Below are 25,024 nucleotides of genomic sequence, written 5' to 3' on the forward strand. Positions count from 1 at the left end.
CCTGCTTATTTCCCAAGTCCTCGTCTTTACTGCATAGGCATCTTAGGCTGTTTAATGAGCTCAGCCCAAAGGACATCCGAGGCTATGAAATATGTAGGTTGTGATTTCTTGAGAGAAGCCATTTTTTGCAGCCATGTAGAATTTAGGTGGTCTTCAAAGGGCCACTGCTAGGAGCAAACATAAGTGAGCTCAGGCAGGGCAAGAACCCAGGTGACAGTGCATATTCATTTTCATGCCTCAAACTACAGAGGACTTGGCCTCCTCACTCTCTCCAGGGAAAACACCTAATATGGATAACCTCATCATCATCAAACAAATTGCCTGAAAGAGCAAATTCTCTTGAGCACAGAGGAAACAAATCTCCTTAAAGCTTTACCTAGTAGGAACAGTAGGATGACTACCACAAACCTGATTTTGAATAGTTTATTAAAGGAAAGGTGAAGCATCAGTTTCAAATTGTACAAAAGGAAAAAAACCTCATATTGCAAATGTACAATTTACAGAATTACTAGCAAAACCAATCAAGGAGACACTGAAAATACAAAACTTTGATTGACTTCAAACTCAACTGGAAACCCATTGGAGTAGATATTAAGACTTTTTTGTTGTTGCATGGTAGTCTGTAAGTTTAAGCATCTGTCTTCCACAAGAGACTACAAGCAAAGGATCAGTCTGTGCATATGTCAGGACCCCTCCTGGTTTGCTCCTTGACCAGAATCACAGGCAGGGCTGGATAGATAGGCTAGTCATTCCTGCTCCTTTACTTCCAGTGAAGCCCACATTTCTAGGAGAAAGGCCCTAGCTCCCTTAACTGGAGCCCAGGAATTGCTGAATTAGCAGATAAAACATTTTTTGGTGACCAAGTTTTTTTTTTTTTTTTTTTAAATAACTGTACAAATGTTGAGAAAAAATCTGTTTGCTTAAAAGGATGAATAAAATTATCTGTTTTGCTTTCCCACACAAAATATAATTAGAGGTGCACAGAATTTTAAAAAATGCTGTTAATTTTTGGTAAAAAGGGAAAGCCTCATGATTCTCTTGCAGCTACTTTAAAAACCAGCCCAGAAACAGCTGTGGATGGATTGGTTTGGAAATACTGAGGCTTATATTAAAAACCAGAAGGAAGAGACTAAGTGGGCTTTTTAAAAAAACAGCAGCAGCGAGTCATAATAGTCTAATTAGATTATAATTTTAAACAATTGAAGACTGTCCTGAAGAGTGATACATTTTTCCCCAAAAAGAATTATTCTCAATACGCACATTTAACACTGAAATGTAGCTGTATTTCAAGGTAATCTTAGGAACTTCACCCTCTAAGCACAGACTTCTATGCAGCACATACTTCTATAATTGGCAAACTTAATTCACAAAATTAGCGCATAAGGATAGTAAGTGCATGGGAAGTAAACACAGTTATGTTACACTTAAAATTACTTTTGAATGGCAAAGGATTCTTCATGATTCTTCATTAAAAAAATGGAAGTCTGTGTAACTTGAATTTGGCAGGGCATGAAATAAGTGGTTAAAAACAGCAAACTGATAACTTGAACCATTTTTGTTTTACTGAGAATACTTTATTTGCTGGTAGAAGTTGCTAAAAATGCACAGAACAAATACCAATAGAAAATGCACTGTATTTGAATCTCCCTATTCTATATAAAATGAACTGAGTACAGCATCTGTTGGAAAAATGGCTGCATGGACATTTATTTTATGCCCACTTATAAATAAAAATAAACCTTTTTATTCAAGAGTATATAAAATCTGGGAATTCATATCCATATCCACAGAGGGTGTGTGGTTTTTGGCAGAGATGCACGGTGTCAGAATTCCATCTTAGCTTGTCAATGCTCTGTTCCTTCATGTTTCTGTGTTCTACAAGGTCAACCAAATCCAGTGAGCTCCAAAAACACTCTTCGGCGATTAGGATGAGCTGCTTACTCATAGATTTAATAAAAATGGTTAGCTTTTAAAACATAAAAAGGCAAAATGTTAAAACGGTTTTTAAATTGTACAACAGGAAAATAAAGTTAAAAATATTTTTTTTTTACTCAATGCTGAGTTTTCATAAAACAGGTGTATAACAGTGTTTCTTGACAGCTGTTTTAAAAATTTAAAATTTCTTCCTCCCTCCAGAAAAACACACAATCTGTACTACGTCCAATATTAGGACACAAATGATTTTTTTGGGGTCAGTCTTTCTGAGGTGACATTCACCATTTCCTTGGGTAGTTTACATGCTCCTCTTCTCTGTCACTGCAAAAAGGGATTGACCTTAATCATTTGATTAAAAAACAAATCAGATCACATCAAAAGTGTTTTTTCCCCATACAAGCTATCACAGTATATAGGCCTCTAGCTCTAAATAATAGAGTTCCAGATTTGTATTTTCTTCAGACTTCAGAACATAGGCATCCCAAATCCCTAGAAAATGAGAAACACAATTATTAATTTCATGTATCTACATGACCTAAGAAACCATAAATAAAAAGCACTAATTTAATATTTACTGAATCATCTTCTATGATAGCTGCAGAATCAAAGAAGTCTGGCCTCAGCTCAGCTCGCTCTCTTCGATTTCTTGACGGGGGCTAAAAAGAAAAATTAATATTTTTCTTGAGATCATTAAGACAATGTAATGTAAAAATCAGGTAACATTTCTGATGGTATAACTACACAGAAACATTAAGGGTCAATTATTATTATTATTTTGGTACTGGGAATTGAACACAGGGTGCTTAACCGCCGAGCCACATCCTAGCCCTTTTATATTTTATTAGGGGCAGAGTATTGGTAAGCTGTTTAGACTGGGTTTGAACTAGAGATCCTCCTGCCTCAGTCTGCCTCAGTCTAAGTTGCTGGGATTACAGGTGTGCACCACGGTGCCCAACAATGGTTTTTTTTTTTTTTTCTTGAGTACTGGGGATTAAACTCAGTAGCACTTGACACTGAGCCACGTCCCCAGCCCTATTTTGTATTTTATTAGAGACAGGGTCTCATTGAGTTGCTTAGCGCCTCATTAAATTCCTGAGCCTGGCTTTGAAATCTCAATCCTTCTGCCTCCGTCTCCCAAGCAGCTGAGATTACAGGTGTATGACACTGTGCCTGGCCAAGGGTTGATTTTTTTTTTTTTAAATATTTATTTTTTAGTTTTCGGCGGACACAACATCTTTGTTTGTATGTGGTACTGAGAATCAAACCCGGGCCACACGCATGCCAGGCGAGCGTGCTACTGCTTGAGCCACATCCCCAGCCCCCAAGGGTTGATTTTTAAAGGAGAATGAGAAATTGGCTGTTTTATGCAACAGATTTTTAAAAAGTGAGCATGTAGATATTAATTTTGGGCCCACAAAACATATCTTCCCTTTTAAGTCACAGAATCATTATAAAAATGATTAAATACTAGGTGATGAATTTCAGTGAATTCTCCAAAGTAGATAGTTTGAAAGCTACTGGGACTGAGGACAGGAAGGTTACAGATTCGAATGACATTTCTTATAAAAACTTTTCATTATGGAATCCTCAAAGCACACAAAGCAGAATGTTATGGACTGAATTATGCCTCCTCCCCTGGCAATTTACAACTCCTAGAACCTTAGAATGCGATTATATCTGGGGCAGGCAGATCACAATATTTTTAAAAATATTTATTTTTATTGTAGTTGAACACAATACCTTTATTTCACTTATTTATTTTTATGTGGTGCTGAGGATTGAACCCAGGGTCTCGCATGTGAGAGGCGAGCATTCTACTGCTGAGCCACTACCCCAGCACCGAAGATCACAATTTCTAGGCCAGTGTACATAACTTAGCAAGACCTTATCTCAAAAATAAAAAGGGCTAGGGATATAGCTTAGTGTGAAGTGCTTGCCTTGCATGTATGAGGCCTTGGGTTCAATCCCTGTAAGGCCAAGAAGGAAAAAAAAAAAAAAAAAAAAGAAGTATAAGGTCATATGAGTAAGCCTTAATTAAATGTAACCAGTTTCCTTATAAGAAAAGACCACATGAAAACAAAGGGAGAAGGCAGCTATCTATAATGTAAGGAAAAAGAACACAAAATGCAATCAACTCTGCTGATACTTTCATCTTGGATTCCTGGCTGTTTAAGCCAGTCAGTCTGTGGTATTTGCTATGGCAGTCCCATCCAACTGATATACTGGGAAAGCAGTATGATGAATTTCCAGGTACTGATCACTTAGCTACAATTGTCAAACATTTGGTCAATCTTGCTTCATTGAGTCTCCTGTTTTTTCTTTCCCATGTCATTTTATCTGTATTCAATGGTATTTTTAACTAATGGAAACTTTTTAAAAACATTAACACCATGCATTACTATTCCTGAAAAATGATTTCTTAGTATCACCTGTATGTAGTCCATACTCAAATTTTCTTGTATAAATAATATACAAAACTGTTTGATATATATACTGCATTTGGTTGTTATGTTGGAGTACAGTATATATTGTCAGACTCCAATTTAAAGTACAAGATGCCAGATATACTATGTTGAAAGATCTGGGATGAGTTCTTTCTCAAGAAAAGGGGTTGGGGGAGGAATCAGACCCTGTTACTGCCAGAATTCAAAATATGATGGCTTTCAAAGCAGGCTTAAAAAACACATAAGTTCATCCAACTGCTCACTGTTGGTCAATGTTACCACTCCTCACCTCACAGCATTCAGAGAACAGAGCATCATCTTACCCCAATGCTCTCATATATTTTAACAGAAATTTCCTTACTAGATCAATAACCATGGTGTCTTCAAATTCTTCATTCATATCTTCTAACTGGCTCCGGGATGACATCATCACATCTTCAAAGATAGGCTCAGCATCTTCCTCCATCAGACCCCGACTGATGAAGGAAAAAATAGAGTCAGAAAGCTGTTTAGACTCATCAAATTTAGAGTTTTGGCTCTTGTAACCAATGAAAAGCACACCTCCTAATTATTTCTGACAGAGTACATAAATTATGATTCTGAACTTCAAGATAATTAAGGATCACACTCCTTTGATTCACTCAGATTTCTCTTCAAATCATGATAAGTAAATGCAAAAATAATGGAACATTTATTAAACTGTGTCAATTTCCCCCAAACTTTACATATGAGGAACCTGAGGCACAGGTGTTTTAGAGCTCACCCAAGTCCATGTAGCTGGTAAGTGCTAGCATTTAAATGCCTGAAGCTTAGGATCCCTCTATTCCTATTCTGTGCTGCACAGCATATCTAGAATTATAACTTTAACTCCTAAGACTAAACATTAGAGACACCCAGAATGACTAGCATCACATAATTGTTATGATCTCAAGATAATCACTGTAACACTTACACAGCATGTCTTACTCCAGTTCTCACTTTCATGTAGTTCATTCCTGTTCTGTCCTTCCGATTTAAGTCTTCTAACTTCGGCTGGCCTAACCAAGAGATCTGCATCTGAGGACTAAGAAAGGGTACTATTATTCATTTTGTGGCGGCAGATTTAGCTAACCAGCCCCATGCTAAGAAAGCCCTGGTTGGCTGACTTAATCCCCATAGGAGGAATCAGTTGGATTTATTTCAGTGCCTTTGTGAAAAGGGCAGTAAGTTGCCCAAAAAGATCACTCAGAGGTCTCCAAGAGAAGCAGGTTGGGGCTAGTTGGTAATGCTTTAAACTGTCGCCCTTGTTCTCCAAATCCCTGCTAAAGAATACTTCTCAGACCTGTTTCAGGCTACCGCACCATTCACAGGTGTGCCTTATTGGACAGCAAGCCTCTAAGGAACAGAAATGATACTATCCTTTCAGATTTTGTAACCTACTAAATTTAGTAACCTACTACATTTCTAAAAATCTACTGTTGTCTCTTATCCAGTTATTTATAGCATAACTCACTATATTCAGATAAACACAAATGAGGATCTAGTCTCAAGACTAGGTAGAAAAAAAGAAAAATAAAAACAACTAGTAGATTTTTATGGCAAAACTCATAGCATCACCCTTGCCTTCTCTACAATTTTTCAGAGCCGTGTGTACCAGAAAACAATCTGATTGCCACTGTGGGTAAAAGTCATGATGTTGGTTCTCAGAGGGCAACTAGTCTCAGCACTTATCAAATAAGATCTTAAAAAATTCTTAATCCATGAACAGTTTAAAATATAAATGTAACCAAGACAAAAATATTAATTAAATGGATGATAAAAATGTAGTGTATGAAAAAGTCTGTTTGCTTAGACATTGGACAGACTAGTAGAGGCTTTCAGAGGCTATTTTGTCAAGGAAGTAACCTGTGTTATCTTCTTGGAAGTCCCTAAAAAAAACAGACCTGGCCAATGAATATGTGAATTCCAACTGAAATTAGCATTTAGTGAGATACAATGCATCTAAAGGCTTGTGAACTTACTTTAAGAAGAAAAGTTTTTATTAAAGAATAAAAGAGGGACTGGGGTTGTGGCTCAGTGGTAGCGAGCTTGCCTAGCATGGGAGAGACCCTGGGTTCGATCCTCAGCACCACATAAATAAAATAAAGGTATTATGTCCAACTACTACTAAAAAATAAATATTAAGAAAAAAAAAGAATAAAAGATATTTCATTGGCAATATACAGGAACTCCACAAAGAGATAGTACTTTTCTGGTATAGACATAACAAGAAAGCAATTTAGTAATAATATTAACTGGTATTTAAGGTTTCTAGCTTCCCTTCCCAAGTTGTCTTCAGCAGAATACTTCTAGTTTATTCTTACATATTCCTGTGATGTTGATAGGAGATGAAACTATCATTATATCTTGAAAGTTAAGAAAACTGAGGCTACTTAAATAACATGATATAAAACTTGTTCCACTATTATCAGTAAAGGTCTTTAAATATTGAGGAAGAGATATCCATAACACTGCTTATAGCCTTTTCATAAATCTTGAATTTTGGGTCAGTACTGCAGATGGAACCCAGGGAATGCTGGTCAAGCAATGTACCACTGAGCTCCATCCCCAGTCCTATATATCTTCTTTATTTGTAACTTCATTTTTGAAAGATCTGATCAGTAATGTGATAAAGTTTTTCTTACTTTAACAGTTTTAAAGTTTTATGGCAAGAAAATGAGTTCTCAGTACTTACTTGTGTAAAAAGTCTGGTTCAGAACCATGCTCAGTCTCAGGTTCTTGAATCTGTTCTCCCATGGGCCGGCTATTCTCTCGCAACACGGTGGAAGTGAGCTGTGGGGCTGGTAGGGGGCCAGGAGTCTGAATCATGGTGTCAGTCCTGTTGAGCCATGTGTTATCCAGACTTTCATCTGTAAAATTTCAGTTAGCATACCAGAATGTCACAGATGGGAGTGATATCTGGTGGAAGTTACAAGAAACTTGAAGACCCTAGTCTGAATCCCAGTTCCAAGTCTCGCTTGTCTTTGCATTAAGTTACTGAACTTCTAAAGTTTACCTAGCTTCACAGAGTTGTAAGGATTAAATGAGGTAATATACGTAATCACCACATATTAGCTATTACCACATTATCATGTCTCTCAAGTTAATCTCTGAGGATTCATTCGCCTTATAAGGGGTTAGTAGTTAGGAGTGGGGTCAGTCAGGGCCCTCTCTAGCTATTCTCTCCTCAAGCAACAAAGGATGTATTTCCTGAGCCTCACAGGGGCCCTAGGCAGCAGCACTTAAAGACTGGCTGTCCTTTAAAGGGAAATCAGCAAGTTGTACACAAATGGACATATTACCCAAAATAACTCGTTTTGCCAGATTATATATGTGGACACAGGAAGAGGCTATTTTATGCTTCCGAGTCCGCTAAGGAAGCCTTCTCTGATCATCCCACCACCCAGCCCCCATTTAACCATTCTCATTTAACTTCTAGAGGGAATATAATAATTTTTGCTTACTTAGGACTCAATTATACATTAGCAGGTCATCAGTCATATGCACATGCTCTCTCTGTAATTAGATTTGAGTTTCTTCAAAGGGGCCAGGAACTATTTTTTCCTGCTTCTGAAGATGGTTTATAAAAGATCTAAGTCATTATTTGCATAACTAAACCAAGATATTAATAAACTAAAATAAGGCACTAATCATAATGGTTCTACCTATAAAAAGTTTACATTATTTTAATGTGAGAAGACTTTTAAAAATGAGTTCTAAAAAGCTGTGCACAGTGGCACATGTCAGTAGTCCCAGCTACTTGGAAAGCTGAGGTAGAAGGATGGCAAATTCAGGACTGGGTAACTAGCTTGGCCAGATCCTGTCTCAAAATAAAGAAATAAAAATAAAAAAGGGCCAGAGGTATAGCTCAGTGGAAGTGTCCTGGGTTCACTCCTAGTACTTAAAAGGAAAAAAAAAAAAAAAATTTGGAAGAATTATAATCACAAAGTCACAAAGTATAATATTAATCACCTTGTTTTTTCTCTCCCTAATAAGTCTGAGAGATGTGTATGTGTTAGGTTCCTCATCTGCCACCAAGCATTCATCTCTCTTAGTGTTTCTCAGATATTTGGTATTTTCTCAGACATGTGAACATTCTGGATTGGCTTTTCTGCCCTTGAAAATATCCACTCATTGTCTGGTTAAGGCCATTTTACTGACCTGAAACTCACTATTGAATCAATCAACAAAAATGTGTTTAATCATGTTTTATTATTATTGCTTTTCATTCAACATATAACTCAAATTTTTTTTGATATTTAATATTTATATTTTTATTATTAATATTTAATATCTATATTTTTTGATATTTAATATTTATTTTTTTTTAGTTCTTGGCGGACACAACATCTTTGTTGGTATGTGGTGCTGAGGATTGAACCCGGGCCGCACGCATGCCAGGCGAGCGCGCTACCGCTTGAGCCACATCCCCAGCCCCTAACTCAAAATTTTTATTCTCTGCCACAGTACAAGTAATGGTCAAAAAATTGATATTATTTAGTTTATTAAATTATAAATGTCAGTTCTCTATTTCATGTCATCTTTTCCAGAAAATCTTTCCTGATTCATTAAAAATTTGGTTACTCCCTGCATATTGCCAGAGCCTGCTGTGTTTAGCTCATCAAAGCACTGATCATGATGAACTCAAACTGCCTGTTTCTCTTTTCTGTCTCCCCATCTGCACCAAGAGCTATTTTATTAATTCTTAATCTGTAGCACTTAGCTCACTTCTTAGGAAGGTGCTTGATAAAGACTTATTCAATAACTTCAGGAAGAACTCACTTGTAATCCTTTAAAGATTCCTCTGTAATGCATTCTTATCTTGATCTCAAACAGATGAAACTGCTGCCTGAAAGCTCTAGGCATGCAAACTATTTTAGTCATTCTGTACATTTCAAATTCACACAGCAAAAATTTTTTTCAATTGAATAATTAGCAAATTAGGTTATTTGATCTATACATTCTTCCCATAGTCTTAAAGATAATAATACTAACTATTCCATTTAGTAGATTACTTATTATTTAAATTCTTTCAGCCTTAGTTTCTTCTGTGTAAAATCTGGACAAGTGTTAAACTCAGATGATTTATAAAACATTTATAAACAATTATGGGGCTGAAGTTGTGGCTCAGTGGTAGAGCACTTGCCTAGCATGAGTGAGGCAATGGATTCGATTCTCAGCACCACATATAACCAATAAATAAATAAAGGTCCATCAATAGCTAATAAAAATATTTTAAAAAGCTATAAACAATTATATGATATAATGCACATAAAACATATAGCAAAGATTTGGTGAATGTTAGCTACTATGAATATTATATCTAAGAAAATCTGTGAATAAGGAAAAAAACCCCATATATCAATATGGGCAGCCTGATAAGACTGCTGTAGAAGTATTTTCAAAGGGAAATGACTGGGGTCATTCTTTAAAATTCCAGTATCCTACAATCCAAAGATAGAATTTTATATTTTTATTCTTTGGACTTTTTAAAAAGACTAATTCGCAAAGCTAAAACTTAATAAAGTTTTAAGACTACTAAATTTTAACATTAATTCTTTTATTCTCTTTGAAATAAAGATGCTACCTAATGCACTGATAAGAGGCATTACTTACACGATCATGATAACATTCTGATAATGCAGCCAACATTTATTGAATGCTACCTATAGGCCAAGCATTATGCTCAGTACTGTGTGTACTACATTCTTGATTTGGAGTATCTCATTATAAATTCATAGTATCTGACAGGATAGGTATTCTGACCATCTTTCATTATTGAAGTTTAGAGAGCTTAAGTAATATCCTCCCAAAGTTAACATAGCTGCTAAATGAGAAAGTCATGTTTGAATTCTGGAACTCTGATTTTAGAGTTTGTGTTCTTCATTAATAGTCAATACATTCTCCCTAAGAATAAAAGACACATTAGATTTAAATTCAAATTTAGTTATGGATTTTAGAAAAACCTTTGGTAAATCACTTTTTAGGCTGCAGAAGCGAGGTAATGGGAGCCAAATAGCAAGCTGCATAAAGGAAAACAGGACTTAAAACACTGTCCTTCTCTCTTGGTTTAGAGACAATTTATTAATATATTAATTATTTTTAAAGAAGCATCGAGGGGGGGAAGATCATTTAAGACAATAAGCATGTTCACTTTGAGGCATCTTTCAGGAAGTTTTAAGAGAAATGTTTTGTTTTAATACAGCAATTTTCATTCTTTTTGGATATATATGGGAATACCTACCATTCATCAGATTTTTATGACAGTTCAACTCCCTGTTCCCCACAGTACAAGAGGGTTATAAAATTTAACCATCAATGTCTTATGCTACAAAAATAAATTCACCAACCAATGACAGAACTGGAACACTATTCTGGCATATTCAATTTGTTGCAGAGGTCTACCCTCAAATTACCAGTAGCCCTCCATTATTAAAATGAATTTTGATACAACAGGACTGATTTTTAAAAAATATTTTAGTGGTAGATGGACATATAACCTTCATTATTTATTTATTTATTTTTGTGTGATGCTGAGTGTTTTACACATGCGAGGCAAATGTTCTGCTACTGAGCTACAACCCCAGTCCCACCACTGACCTTTGTATATAAAATTTTAATGTATTAAAGGCATATATTTTAGGGATCAGTCATATACTTTCACAAATGTTTCCCCTTTTTTTCTGTGTGTATCTTCCTCTCTACTCCATGTTTAAATTTTTTTTTTAAGTTGTAGATGGACACAATACCTTTATTTTATTTATTTATTTTTATGTGGTGCTGAGGATTGAACCCCGCGCCTTACATATGCCAGGCATGTGCTTTACCACTGAGCCACAACCCCAGCCCATACTCCATGCTTTTTCAAGTTCCTTGACCCTTTTCTGTCCCCCTTTGTCTATTCTAACCTTTTTACCTGTATCACTCAGTGAGTATCAAATATACAAGGACATCATGTTCCTAACACTACCTTACTTCAATAGACTACTTCCTATTTATCTAAGCTAGGCAAATCATTCGTTTCATATGAAAATGCAGACTTACCTTCTACTCGTTTTTTGTGAAGTGGGGGTCGTCCTTTCTTGTTCCTTACTGAGGAGGTTTTACTGCTGCTACTTCCACTGTTCACAGACATCCTATCATCTTCACCTCCAGTGACTAACGAATTTCTATAGGAGATGAGTGGAAGCCATACATCTTCTCTCCTTTCCATCATCTGCTCAGTAAGGAATTTCTCTAGGTATGAATGACTAGAAACACAAATGAAATGTAGCAATGATTTCCATGTGAGCAGTTACTGTATCACTTATTTAATTTTTTAATCTGAGGTTCTTTTTCTGAAGGCTCTAAAGAACACTAAGGACAGACATTAGCGGTGGTCACCTGTGGAAGAAGAGGACTGAGAATTAAGGTTTTACTTCACATATTTCTAGAATGCTTTTGAATCAGAGAAGGGTGTATTTAAATCAGGAAGGGTGCATGTATGTATATGTGCATGTTTGTCTTTTCTATGTTTCTTCTTTTAAACACCAATGGTCAAAAAAAAAAATAATTAGAAGTTGCCTCAAAAAGATAGTGAGTTTTCTATTTAAGGTGTTCAGATCAGGGCAGAATTTTTGGAATGGTGGAGTGAGGAAATCAGAATGCCCTCTCCCTAGGAAAACAACTTTTAACAGGTAAAAATTATAAAAAACAAAAAAGTTTTTACAAATCATCCATAGGACATACAGCAAATAAAGAAAAAAATTATTCAAGAGAACCTATTATAAAGTCTTGGTAAGAACAACAAGAGTTTATAAGCATCTGAACCACAATTTGTTTTCTTCTCTTGTTCCCTCTCTGCTACTACAGTTCTAAGTTGTAGAAACTCTACTCCAGGCAGGTGGCTAAGAAGAGCAGAGCTCCCCCTTTCTAGCTTTCAGCCTAGGGCTACCCTGCAAGGGAGGAACATACTACTTGCCTTTCGCAACACCTTCTAGTCCTGTGTTGCAGCTTTATTCTGAGTAGCAGCTGGAATGAGTGACGCTCCTGGCCTCAACTTGTGGGGTAGGAACTCCAAGCACAAGCAGGCTGAGAGTACTAGGGCCCTAAATATCTCAACTCTAACTGAAGGGGCAAGCTGAGAACCAATGGTTACCCAGCCTCCCCCTGCTTTAAGAGAAAAGCTTCTGATAGAAACTATTCTGGGAGAAGCTATTTCCACCCTACCCCATTCTTCCTTCCTCCTTTCAGTGGATTGTTAAAATTTCTGCCCAGGGGCTGGGCAGACTATAAGGAAGAATCTCTGTAGCTGTCTAGCCAGGGCTGACATTATTTAGAAAATTCCTTTAGTAAGGGCCTTGTTGTAAACAATGAGATCTTGATGAAAGGCAAGATGGTGCCAGTAGGTCTTTGATATTATTAGCAACAAATGACAGCTAAGACTCCAGAAGAGAACCAGGAAAAAAGAGCCAAGAAGAGCTCTTCTGGGATGACAGTGATTTCTTGGATGACAGTTGGATGTTAATTAGCTTGACTGTAATAATCATTTCCCAACATATACATATATCAAAACATCATGTTATATATATTCTTATTATTTTTACAAAAGGAGCAGCTTCAACTCTTCACCCCATCCACCAAACAAAATGATTCTTCATTTTAAGAGTTCTAATTGATTCATTTGAGTTTAGCCTACCAGGTCCTCCACTGTGCTTATAGTGTTCTGGCATGCTTTTTTCCCCTCCCTCCCATCTCAGAATGGGAAAATGCTTCACTACCAATTCTTGGTGGCTACTAACAGGATGCTGGAATAATTAGGCATTATATACATTTATTCTTACATGAAAGAAGGATAACTTTTTGTTATTGTTCTGCTTATATAAATGCTGTGCTTGAAGTAAGAACATACTGTTTAGAGGCTTCAAATTTTGTGAGTTTATTCATTAAACAGATTTGGAAAAGGTTAAAAAAATAAAAATCCTGGTACTGGCAAAGTTATGTACATATGCTAAGCTGTACCAACATAAGGGCAAATAGGGTAGGGAATGGGACAGACTTGAAAGCATTCTCCAAGCCACACACAGATCTATCAATATTCAATTATTGCAGCAAAAGGGGCTTAAACATAGCCTCTGAAAACACAGATGAACAATGAGCTATTCTGACCTAGGGGCAACTTCTAGGAAACAAGGCTTAAAAATAAAATCATGTGCTCTCCTGGTCCTCTGAAAACTGTACATAATTTGGCTGCCACTCTCAGGAGCCATCAGAGAGAGAGGGATCTTCAAAGCTGCTAGTCCCTGGCTTAAAACAAGGAGTAAAAATGTAACCAACCTGAATTATGAAAGTACCCTTCAAGCCACACACATATCTATCCATAAAGGGTAAAATTCTAACTGGCTCAGGGAGCTAAAATACAACCTGATCCAGGGGTGACTGTTGGGTAGCTAGGTCAAATGTTAAAAACAAAGGAAAAAGGATCTGAACAGGTACATCAGAGGCTGCACATTACAGAGGAAACAGATATCACAAAATTTGTTCATCCAAGTAACTAAACAAATGACCAAGCAAAAAACAAACAAACAAACAACAACAACAAAAAAACAAAAAAATAAGCCACTAGGAAGGTAGGCAATCAGTGTCAGAAGTAAATAATTACTTCACAATGTAATTGCAATGTATTTTCTAAAATGTCCAGTTTTCAGGGGGGAAAAATATATATATATAAAATTTGTGGTGCTGGGGATGGAACCCAGGGCCTTGTGCATGCAAGGCAAGCACTCTACCAACTGAGCTATATCCTTAGCCCATGATATGCTTTAACAACAGGAAAATGTGATGTACAGAAAGGATGGGGGAAAGCAAGCACTAGGTCCATAGCCCACAATGATTTCAAAGTAATTATTGCAAATACATTCAAAGAGATAAAAAAAGAAACACATCTAAAGAATTAAAAGTATGATGATCAAATAGAGAATATGTATAAAAAGAAAAGATAATGACAGAGCCAAATGGAAATTCCTTTCCTTTTTGGTACAGGGGATAGAACCAAGGACTTTGTGCATGCTAAGCAAGAACTCTATTTTTGAACCACACCTTCAGCTGCCCTTTGGAGATTCTGAAGTTGAAAAGTGCAAAAATGAAAATGAAAATAAATTACAGGGGCTCAAGAGTAGATATGAACAGACAACCCTGCCCCAAACCAAACCAAACCAACCCAACCCAACCCAACCCAACCCAACTTGAGGATATATTAAGAGATTAAGCAATCTAAAGGAGAAAGAAAAAAGAATAAAGAAAAATGAACTAGAGCCTGAGAGAAATGTGAGATACCATGAAATGCACTCCCGATGTAATAAAGAAATAAAAAATAATGGCTAAACATTTCCCAAGTCTAAGAAAAAATATTACTTTAAAAATCTACAAAGCACAATAGACTGAAACAGGATTAATGCAAAGAAATCCAAACCAAGAATTATCATAGGAAAAATGCTTTCTGAAAGTTAAAAATCAAGAGGAAATCTTGAAGCAATAAGAGAAAAGTAACTCACTACTTATGAAGAAAATCCAATAAAACTAAGTGATGACTTCTCATTAGGCACAATGGAGGCCAGAAGGCAGTGTGATAACAAATTGCTGAAAGTAAAAAACTTATCAAATACATTTTTTTCTTTTTTTTTTTAGTGCCAGGGATGGAACCTAGGACCTCATGCATGTTAGGCAAGTGTTCTATCCCTGAGTTACATCCCCAGCCCTCAACAAGGATCTATGTCAAGCAAAATTTAAAATAAAGTAAGTCCCAAATGAACAAAAGCTGAGAGATTTTTTTTGCTAGCAAACTTGCCTTAGTAAGAAGAGATATTAAAGGAAGTTTTTCAAGCTGAAAGCAATGATACCAGAGGATAATTTGAATGTATATGAAAAAACAAAGAAAATGAGTAAAGGTACTTATGAAGGTAGTGATAAAAGACAATACAATGCACATTTACTTCCTTTCTTTACTGATCTGTAAATATAATATAGTATATATAGTATTACTGTATTATTGGGGCCAAAAACAGAAATGTAATATATTTGATAATAAACACAAAAAAAGTAGGTGGGAGAAAAGTTGCATTACAGTAGGGAATGACAGTAGATGGCCATTAAAATCCACAGGAAGAAATTAAAATAATCAAAAATGGTAAATAGGTTAATGTAACAACCTGCAAATATATTTTTACTTTCTTTTCTCATCTTCTTAAAAAGACGTAAGATTATATCAACTAATAATTATAACAATAGCACACACACAAAAAGAGAAGGAAATGGGGTTATGTGTAAGTTTCTATATTCCTTCAGAATTAAAATACAGTAAATCTGAAGTAATTTTTTTTAAGGGACCAGGGATTGAACTCGGGGGCACTTGACCACTGAGCCACATTACCAGCCCTATTATGTATTTTATTTAGAGACAAGGTTTCACTGAGTTGCTTAGCACCTCGCTTTTGCTGAGGCTGGCTTAGAACTTGTGCTCCTCCTGCATTATCCCCCCTCCCACCGGGCCCCCCAGAAGCTAGGATTATAGGTGTGTACCACAGCACCCAGCCTTAAGTAAATTTTAATAATATGCATACTGTAAGGCCTCAGAAAATCACTAATAAACTGAAAAACACAAAGATCATGTCACAAGTAAACATCCTCAATATAAAAAGGCAGTAAAGGAGAAAGAACAAAAATCCCGGAAGATATATAGGAAACAAAAAATATACCATAAATTATCAGATGGATTAAAAAAAAAGGCGTAACCCAATCTTTTTTTTTTAAAATGTTTTTTTAAAGATGCTTTTAGACCTATATTTGTTCATTTATTTATATGCGGTGCTGAGAATCGAATCCAGTGCCTCACACACGCTAGGCAAGCGCTCTGCCACTGAGCCACCACCCCAGCCCCGTAACCCAATCTTATATTGTCTGTATGAAACACACTTTAGATTTAAGGACAAAAAGACAGAAAGTAAAATGATGGAAAAAAAGACATATTATGTAAATAGAAACCAAAATAGAGCTGGAGGGGTAATACTAATATCAGACAAAATAGAGGCAAGATAAAAATTACTAAACATGGAATAGGACACTTTAAAATATCAATCAATTGATCAGAAAGATATATAACAATTAAAAATCTATATATACCTAACAGAGCCCCAAAATACATGAAGGAAAAACTGACAGAACGGAAGAGATGAGGAGTCAATTCAATAATAGACTTCAATATCCTACTTTTCATATGGGTGCAAATGGTACACACCTGTAATCCCAGCGATTCAGGAGGCAGAGACAAGAGGATTCCAAGTTTGAAACCAATTTCAACAACTTAGTGAGTGGGGATGTGGTTAAGTGGTAAAGCACTTTTGAGTTCAATCTCAAGTACAAATAAACAAACAACAACAAAACATAGAACTAGGAAAATATTAACAAGGAAATTGAAGACTTAACACAACATTACAATCAAAACTATAAGCCACCTACAGACACCTACAGAACAAAATTCTACCCCAAAACCAGAAAAATATGATCTTCTCAAGTATACACGGAACATTTTCCAGGTTAGATCATATGTTCTATAAAATCAAGTCTCAGTAAATTCAAAAGGATTAAAATTATACATACATGATCTGTGACAACAGAATGAAATTAGAAATCAATAACAGAAGGGAAATTTAGAAATTCACAAATTTCTGAGGCCCTAAGAAACTTAGTCACACCCTGCACCGCCCCCCCAACCCTCACCACCAAAGAGTGGGGCTAAGGATGATGTAGCTCAGTGGTAAAATTACCTCTGGGCTCACTCCCCAGTACAAAAAAAAAAATCAATAAAAATTAAAAAGTCACAAATGTGTGATAATTAAAATACTCCTGAATAACTGAATAACCAATAGGTTAAAAAATACATAATAAGTAAAATAAAAAGATACTTTCAGATGAATGAAAACAGAAATCCAAAAGACCATGGAGCTTCCTGTGGCATTGTGGCACTGGTGGTCTTACATGTGTCACAGAAGCCTGGGGCTGGTCTCTCTATGGTAATTATTGCTAAAACAGCAACAATACACCAAGAGCAGACTCCTATCAAACCTAACCAAAGGATGCTTCCTGTCTAGGGCTAAAACAGCAGAAGTGACTATAGACTCAGACAAAATAAGCTGGAAATTGAGAATTTCTTGGGGGTGGTGGTGGTGGAAGCAAGACTACAGACTGGAATAAATGCCTGTACTTTTAAAGATGACACTGCATACCAATCAGCATCAAGAACTTTCATAAAACTGTGACCATATCTTATGGTGAAAATAAAGCAACATGAAATGACCATATAGTTATCTGTTTGGGTGAACTTTTGGATGGATAATTTAAAACAACTGTTTCAAGGAAACTGAGCTTTAAGAATACAGAAAAATAATTCAATATTCTGAGAGAGAAACAGATGAAATCAATTAAAATCAAATAGAAAGCCTTGAGCTGAAAAATACACTAAGTGAAATTAAAAACACGATAGAAGTCATCAATAGCAGAATAGATCAAACAAGAAAGAAGAGCTTAAAAATGGGTTACTTAAAAATAAGTGCAGGAGAAAACAACAAAAAATGAGGAATGAAGGAAGCATACATGAGCTTGGGATAGTATTAGAAGAGCAAATATTTGGGATACTGGGATTTAATGACTTGAAATGTCAAAGGGGGTACAAAACTTACTTCAAGAAATAATAACAGAAAACTTCCAAACCTAGAAAAGAACACAAATACACAAGAATAGGAAGGACAGAGGTTCCCAGTTATATTTAACCCAACCAAGTCTACCCCGAGATATATTATAATCAAATTCTTAAAGGTGAAAGATAAGGAGAAGATTCTCAAAGCAGCAAGAAGAGGGGGGAAAAAAAAACATAAAAGGATGTCCCAATTCTCCTGACAGCTGACTTCTCAGAAATAACTTTAAAGGCCAGGAAAGAGGAACAAGTTATTTTCACAGGACTAAAAGGTAAAAAACTGCATCTGTACCCAACAATAGTATCCCTTAGGAACATAAAAGAGATAAAGACATTCCTGAACAAATAAAAGCTGAGAGATTAAATCTCCACTAGTTACTGAATCTGAAAGAAAAGAGATATTAATAAGAAGAAAATCCTGGAAGGTATAAAACTCACAGGTAAGAGTAACTATACAAAATTAGAATGCTGTAATACTGTAAACATTATATAAACCATTCATAACTTCAATATAAAAACTAAAAGACAAATCAATTAAAAATAATAATCACATCATTATGTTAAGAGAGGCAATACAGAAAGATGAAAAATAAGACATAAGACATTCTAAATGTTGAAGAAATGGAATACAAGGGTAGAGTTTTAAATAATAGTTTTAAAAATAATATCACTTTTTATTTTTTGCAGTGCTGGAGTTCTAATGAGGGCCTTGCTCATGATAGGCAAGCACTGAATCACTTGAGTTACATCCGTAGTTCTGTTTCTTTTGCCTGTTTTGGTTACTAGGAATTCAACCCAGGGGTCTCCCTGAGTTGCTTAGTGCCTCACTTTAGCTGAAGCTGGCTTTAAACTTGTAATTCTCTTGCCTCCCAAGCTGCTGGGATTACAGGTGTGCACCACCATGCTCAGCTATTCCTGCTTTCTTTTGGGAAAGATTTCATGGAAAATATTATTTTTTTTTCAAAGTTTTCAGTCTATACACATCTTTAGTGAAGTGAGTTTCTAGTCAGTAGCGTATAGTTGCATTTTTTTAATCCATTCAGTCATTCTATGTCTGTTAGAGAATTCAGTCAGTTTATATTCAAGGTAATTATTGATATGTTAAGCCTTACTATGGCCACTTTATATCTTGTTTTCTAGTTTTATAATAGTTCTTTTCTTTCTCACTGTCTCAAAGTCTTTGGGGTTAAATGATTTACTATAATAGCGTGTTTTGGTTTCTTGCTCATGATTTGTTTATCTACTATAGATTTTTGCTTTTTGGTTAACATAAGGCTTACAAGAAACATGTATTGACTCTAACAAGCTATTTTGAAATGGTAGCAACATAATATGATCATAAAGGTAAGAAAAGAAATGGGGCCAAGTGCAATGGTACATGCCTGTACTCCCAGGGACTCAGAGGTTGAGGCAGGAGGATCTCAAGTTCAAGGCCAGCCTGGGCAACTTAGTGAGATCCTGTCTCAAAAAGGACTGAGGATGTAGCTCAGTGTAATATAATACAAACATCAACAGAGAAGGACAAAAACCATATGATCAAGGCATTTGATCAAATTCAATATCCTTTTATGATAATAATTCTAAATAAATTAGGTTACAGAAGGAAATTACCTCAAAATATAATAAAAATCATATATGACAAACCTACAGCTAATATGGTTCTGAATGGTGAAAAATTGAAAGCTTTCTTTTTATTGTTAGCGCTGAGGATTGAACCCAGGACCCTGCATATGCTACATAAGTACTCTACCACTGATTTATATCATTAGCTCCATGTTCTCTCTTATATCTGGAACAAAAGACTAGAATGCCTATTTTCATCACTTGTATTAAACACAGTACGGGAGTCCTAGCCAGAGCAATCATGCAAGAAAAAGAAAGAGCACAAGGTGTGCTCTAATTGTCACTGTTTGCATGATCTAATACATAAAAAAACCTCTGCTTGGAACTATTAAAATGAATGAACAGACACTTCACAAAATAATAATTATGACTGGTCAATAAATATATGAAAAAATGTTCAACATCACCAGCAATTAGATAAATGCAAATTAAAACTACATGAGATTTCATCTCACTCCAGTCAGAATGGCAATTAACAAGAATATAAGTAATAATAAAGGCTGGTGAGGATGTGGGAAAAAGGTACACTCATACATTGCTGGTAGGACTGGTACAACCCTTCTGGAAAGCAGTATGGAGTCCTCAGAAAACGTGGAATAGAACCACCATTGGATCCAGCTATCCCACTCCTTGGCATATACCCAAAGGACTTAAAATCAGCATACTATAGTGATATCATCACATCAATGTTTATAGAAGCTCAATTCAGAATAGCTAAATCATGGTACCAACCTAGGTGCCCTTCAACAGATGAATGGATAAGGAAAATGTGGCATATTTACACAATGCAATATTTCTTAGAGATAAAGAAGAATGAAATTATGGCATTTGCCAGTAAATGGATGGAAGTGGAGACTATCATGCTAGGTGAAATAAGCCAATCCCTCAAAACCAACAGCCGAATGTTCTCTCTGACATGTGGATACTGACTCATAACAAGTGGGCTGGGGGCAGCAGGGAGGAGTAGGGAAGGGAATGAGGATGGGAATGGGAAAGACACTACAATGAATCAGACATAACTTTTCTATGTTCATATATGAATACACAAACAGTCTAACTCTACATCATGTACAATCACAAAAATGGAAAGTTATACTCCATGTATGTTCGATATGTCAAAATACATTCTACTGTCATATAACTAAAAAAAAATGAAAAAAATTTGAAAATTTCTTTTAAAAGCTACATATATTTTTTTAGACTTCTATCAATTATAAAAAAATAGAAACTACAATAAAATTAATGTTAAAGAAAAGGTTATACAATGGCTCAGTGTTCATATATCTTTGAATTGCAGGATTCAATACCTGTTTAATTTCATCTTATACATTCTAAGTTACTAAAAGTGAGTAGTAAGAGAATAACAATATGAAAGCTTGAAAGAAAACAAAGTTCCTTAAATCAGCAGTTATTTTGTCTATCTCATTAAACACTTTTTAAGAAAGAAACATTTGAAATTTCAATGGTGTCATTATAAAAAAACACTTCCTTTGGAATGTGCAACTTACACAGTCTTTTTGTCCTGTCGAAGAAGTTTAGAAGAAAATTCACTTAGTACTTCAAGAAAAGCCAGATTAGGAGGTGGATATTCTTGTCCTTTCTGATTTTGGTATTTAAAGGCAAACTCTATGCCATCCCTGAAGTTAAAACAAAATAAAACACAAAAATACCCTTAGTATCTTATTGTTCTAGATAGTTCATGTAGTTCTCTTAATGTGTTAAAATTACAAAAACATTTGGGAAGGGAGTGAAATCATCACTGAAGAAGTAATATCTGATAAATTCAAATGGCAAAACAATTCGAATTTTCATAATGTATTTTGCTTTTGTATTCAACTTTAGAGTATCAATCAGCTGTGTGAATTCAGGCTTGAGGTTTTCTGTATTCAGTTTTTCATAGTTGTGAAATGAGATTGACCAAATCAGTACTGCACAGTCTCTTTTAAACTTGTTTCCCAAATTTTCTGATAGACCAGATAAGAAAGTTAATAAATTTTCCATTTTATAAGATAAAGAAAATGTGCAGTTCATATAAATTTTTTCTTTTTTGAGGTGGAGATTGAACCTAGTGCCTTGCATATATCAGGCAAGTGCTCAACCACTGAGCTACATCCCAGCATGATAATTTTTTTTTTTTCCCAAATTAAAAATGCCCTCCTTCTTCAGAATGCCCCTTGGCTCTTGCCTTCCACTGGGTGTGTTATCTGCAGGTTCTTTGCTCCTCCACAAAGGAGGAGCCAGGATAGACCCCTGAAGATCCTGCCCATCTCACCAACACTGTCTGGGTTTTCTGATCCTAACTAGCAATAAAGAATTTATACTTGCAAATAAATAAATAAATAAAACAAAAATAAAATTAAAATGTCCTCCTACTTGGGTTGGGGCTATAGCTCGGTACCACATAAAAATAAATAAAATGAAGACATTCTGTCCATCTACAACCACAAAAAACAAACAAACAAAAAACCTCCTACTTAACAATCTCTAAATTAGATTAATAGCTATAGTTCTTATAATTTGAAAAATCTGTAATTTATTGCTTTAAAAATGGGTCAAAACAGTTATTTTCATTAAATTCCAATAAACTAGATTCTATATAACATTGTTTGCTTATGTTACTCACTTGTGAAGTGTGGCAACTGCTTCTCGTGTCTTGATCTGGTCCAGTCCAAATGTAAGGGCAAAGCGACGTGCCAATTCTTTAATGCCACTGACATGGGCAGAAGTCCTATCTAGGTTGGGACCTTGTTCTTGAACAAGTTCATTAAACAACTGGTAGAAAGAAAGAGGGAAAAAAAAGGGAAAAACTTACAGCTAAGAAATATTTTAGATTTTATTTATTTTTAGAATAGGTAGTATAGTTTAAAAATATATAAAAGGTGTAAGATAAAATAAATGTTTCCCTCCTTGCACTGAGCTACAGCCATAACTATGTTCCCTTACTTGGTCATTTTGTATTAGTAATTTTTTGAGTTCACTTTCATGTTGCTGGTATTATTAAAAGCAGAGAGGATTTTTTTTCTTTTTAATGCCAAATTTTTAAAGAATACATTTTGGAATGGGAAAAGGTAATAATATATTTACAGAAAATAGTACATATTTACAAATAACTATATATAGTCTTTTCACAGATATGTCAATATATGAAATACAGGGTTTGGAACTCTGTTTTTTCCATTTATTATAAGTAAGAACATTACGTAAAATAACATTATGTAAACATCCACATATATTTGGATATATGGGGCTATGATTTTTCTCACTCAGCCACAAAATATACCTAAAAGTTCTTAAACTGAGTGGAGAGGTTTTATAAGTTACATATATATCACAAAATAACAATAAATACCCCAGAGTAATAATATAAAAACAATTATCATTCTACTATCAAATCTAGAAACTTAATTGTATGTGCAAATCTATCTTCCTTCCTGAAATATGGTGTGAACTGTCCAGCCTTTTATCTAAAGCTACTCCCTCCTTATGCACTGAATACAGATGAAAAATAAAGTCTTCACCTACTCAAGGGTTTGCTACTTACTTACTGCTTTCTCTTTCTCTTGCATCATTAACTATTCCTTTTCTATTAGATGCAAGCATCTTTAAAAATACCACTAACTTCTTGACTCCATTTCCTGTGCCAGCTACCAATGCTTGTCTGATTTATTTTTGTGGCACAGGTTCTAAAAAGTCTTATTTACATTTGTTTTCTTTACTACTGAACATTTTCTTTTATTTGTCTCCTTCACTTTGTTTTCCCCATTTCCAGCCTCTGGTAACCATCACTATACTCACTTTAACTTCACACTTATTGAAATAACTCCTGTGTTCAACTATGTTGTTCCCTGTTTAAGTGTTCTTCAGCAATGAACTGGCCTGAATTACTTATTTACTATGCCATTACTAGAAGGAATGGTTCTTCCGGAGATTTTCAAATTATGCACAAATAGCTGTTTATAAATCTTTAAGCTTTAAAAAGCCTTTTATTGACAGCTGTATATAATAGCCTTAAACTTTAAAATTTAAGGAGAATTCAAATACATTTTATTGTAAAGAAATTCAATGAATATCTATGTAAAAGTTCTCCTTTCTCTTTTCCACCAAATACCATTCTTTTTTTTTAAATGCAAAGTAATATATATACTTTTAGTTGTTTAGAACCCAGTGCCTCACACATGCCAGGCAAGCGCTCTACCACTGAGCCAGAACCCTAGCCCACCCAAATATCATTCCTTTTTTGGGGGGATACAGATGATTGAACTCAGGGCACTTGGCTACTGAGATACATCCCCACCCCTATTTTGTATTTTATTTAGAGACAGGGTCTCACTGAGTTGCTTAGCACCTCATTTTTGAACTTGCTTATCCTCCTGTTTTAACCTCCAGAGCTGCTGGTGCCTCGCCCAAAAACCATTCTTACCAAAGGTAAATGGTGTTAAAAATCGAACATTTCCTACATCATCTTAGACATATTACAAGTACATATAAAATTTTTATTTTTAAATAACTGCTATCCCACACTATTTATTTGTCCTATAGCTTTGTATTTTTCATTTCATATTTTGCCATAAAATTTTTGAACAGCCAGGAATAGTGGTGCATGCCTGCAGTCCCAGCTGCTCTGGAAGCTGAGCTAGAGGATCACTTGATTCCAGAAACTTGTCAACTTAGGTAACATTTTAAAAAAATTTTATAAACTACTTCAGAGTATCATATTTTAACTTCTCCTGTAATGATGAATTTTATACTATTTCCAGTTTTTTACTACTAATACATTGCTATAGTAAAAAGTCTTTTACATATATACATCTTGGTGCATACTTACATGTTATTTATTTATATATGTAGAAGGAAAATTACTAGTTTAAAGGGAATACCCTTTTTAAAATTTTTTTATTTTAATAATTTTTAGTTGTCAATGGATCTTTAATTTTATTTTTAGATGTGGTGCTGAGAATTGAACCCAGTGCCTCAAACATGCTAGGCAAGCACTCTACCACTGAGCCACAACCCCAGCCCTGGGAATATATATCTTTAATTTTGAAATATACTCCAAAATTTCTTTTAAGAAAATTTCTTTAGTCTAAAGGGACCTTCACTTTTACATCCTTTATAAAGTTTGGTGATCCTAAAGATTTGGGGATATCCTTTATCAATCATTTCAATTAATGATAATCTGTTCAATGATGGTAAATATCTCTTTGTTTTAATTTATGTTTAAAACAAACAAAATTATGCCTCATCTCATGTTTATTGATTAAGTTTTCTTCTCTGCAAA

General features: G+C 35.1%; 1 protein-coding gene across 4 annotated transcripts in view; it reads right to left on the reverse strand.

The window, feature by feature from the left end:
- Window positions 1-409: 409 nt before the first annotated feature.
- The window catches only part of STAG1 (STAG1 cohesin complex component), a gene marked incomplete at its 3' end in the record, with an annotated part of 366,347 nt that continues 341,732 nt past the window's right edge, over window positions 410-25,024 (reverse strand). For 3 of the 4 annotated variants that reach the window (XM_081301202.1, XM_081301203.1, XM_081301204.1), the window contains 8 exons: window positions 22,370-22,518; window positions 21,255-21,383; window positions 11,442-11,647; window positions 7,093-7,267; window positions 5,332-5,442; window positions 4,741-4,855; window positions 2,511-2,591; window positions 410-2,424 (listed from right to left, as the gene is read on the reverse strand). In XM_081301202.1, coding sequence (XP_081157328.1) covers window positions 2,401-2,424; window positions 2,511-2,591; window positions 4,741-4,855; window positions 5,332-5,442; window positions 7,093-7,267; window positions 11,442-11,647; window positions 21,255-21,383; window positions 22,370-22,518 — 990 coding nt within the window. Of the gene's footprint in view, window positions 2,425-2,453; window positions 2,592-4,740; window positions 4,856-5,331; window positions 5,443-7,092; window positions 7,268-11,441; window positions 11,648-21,254; window positions 21,384-22,369; window positions 22,519-25,024 lie in introns of those variants that run through there. The other variant, XM_081301201.1, reaches the window with a different exon arrangement.

The sequence above is a fragment of the Spermophilus citellus genome (genome assembly GCF_964194105.1).
Source record: "Spermophilus citellus genome assembly, chromosome: 7".
In the NCBI taxonomy this organism is placed as follows: Eukaryota; Metazoa; Chordata; class Mammalia; order Rodentia; family Sciuridae; genus Spermophilus; species Spermophilus citellus.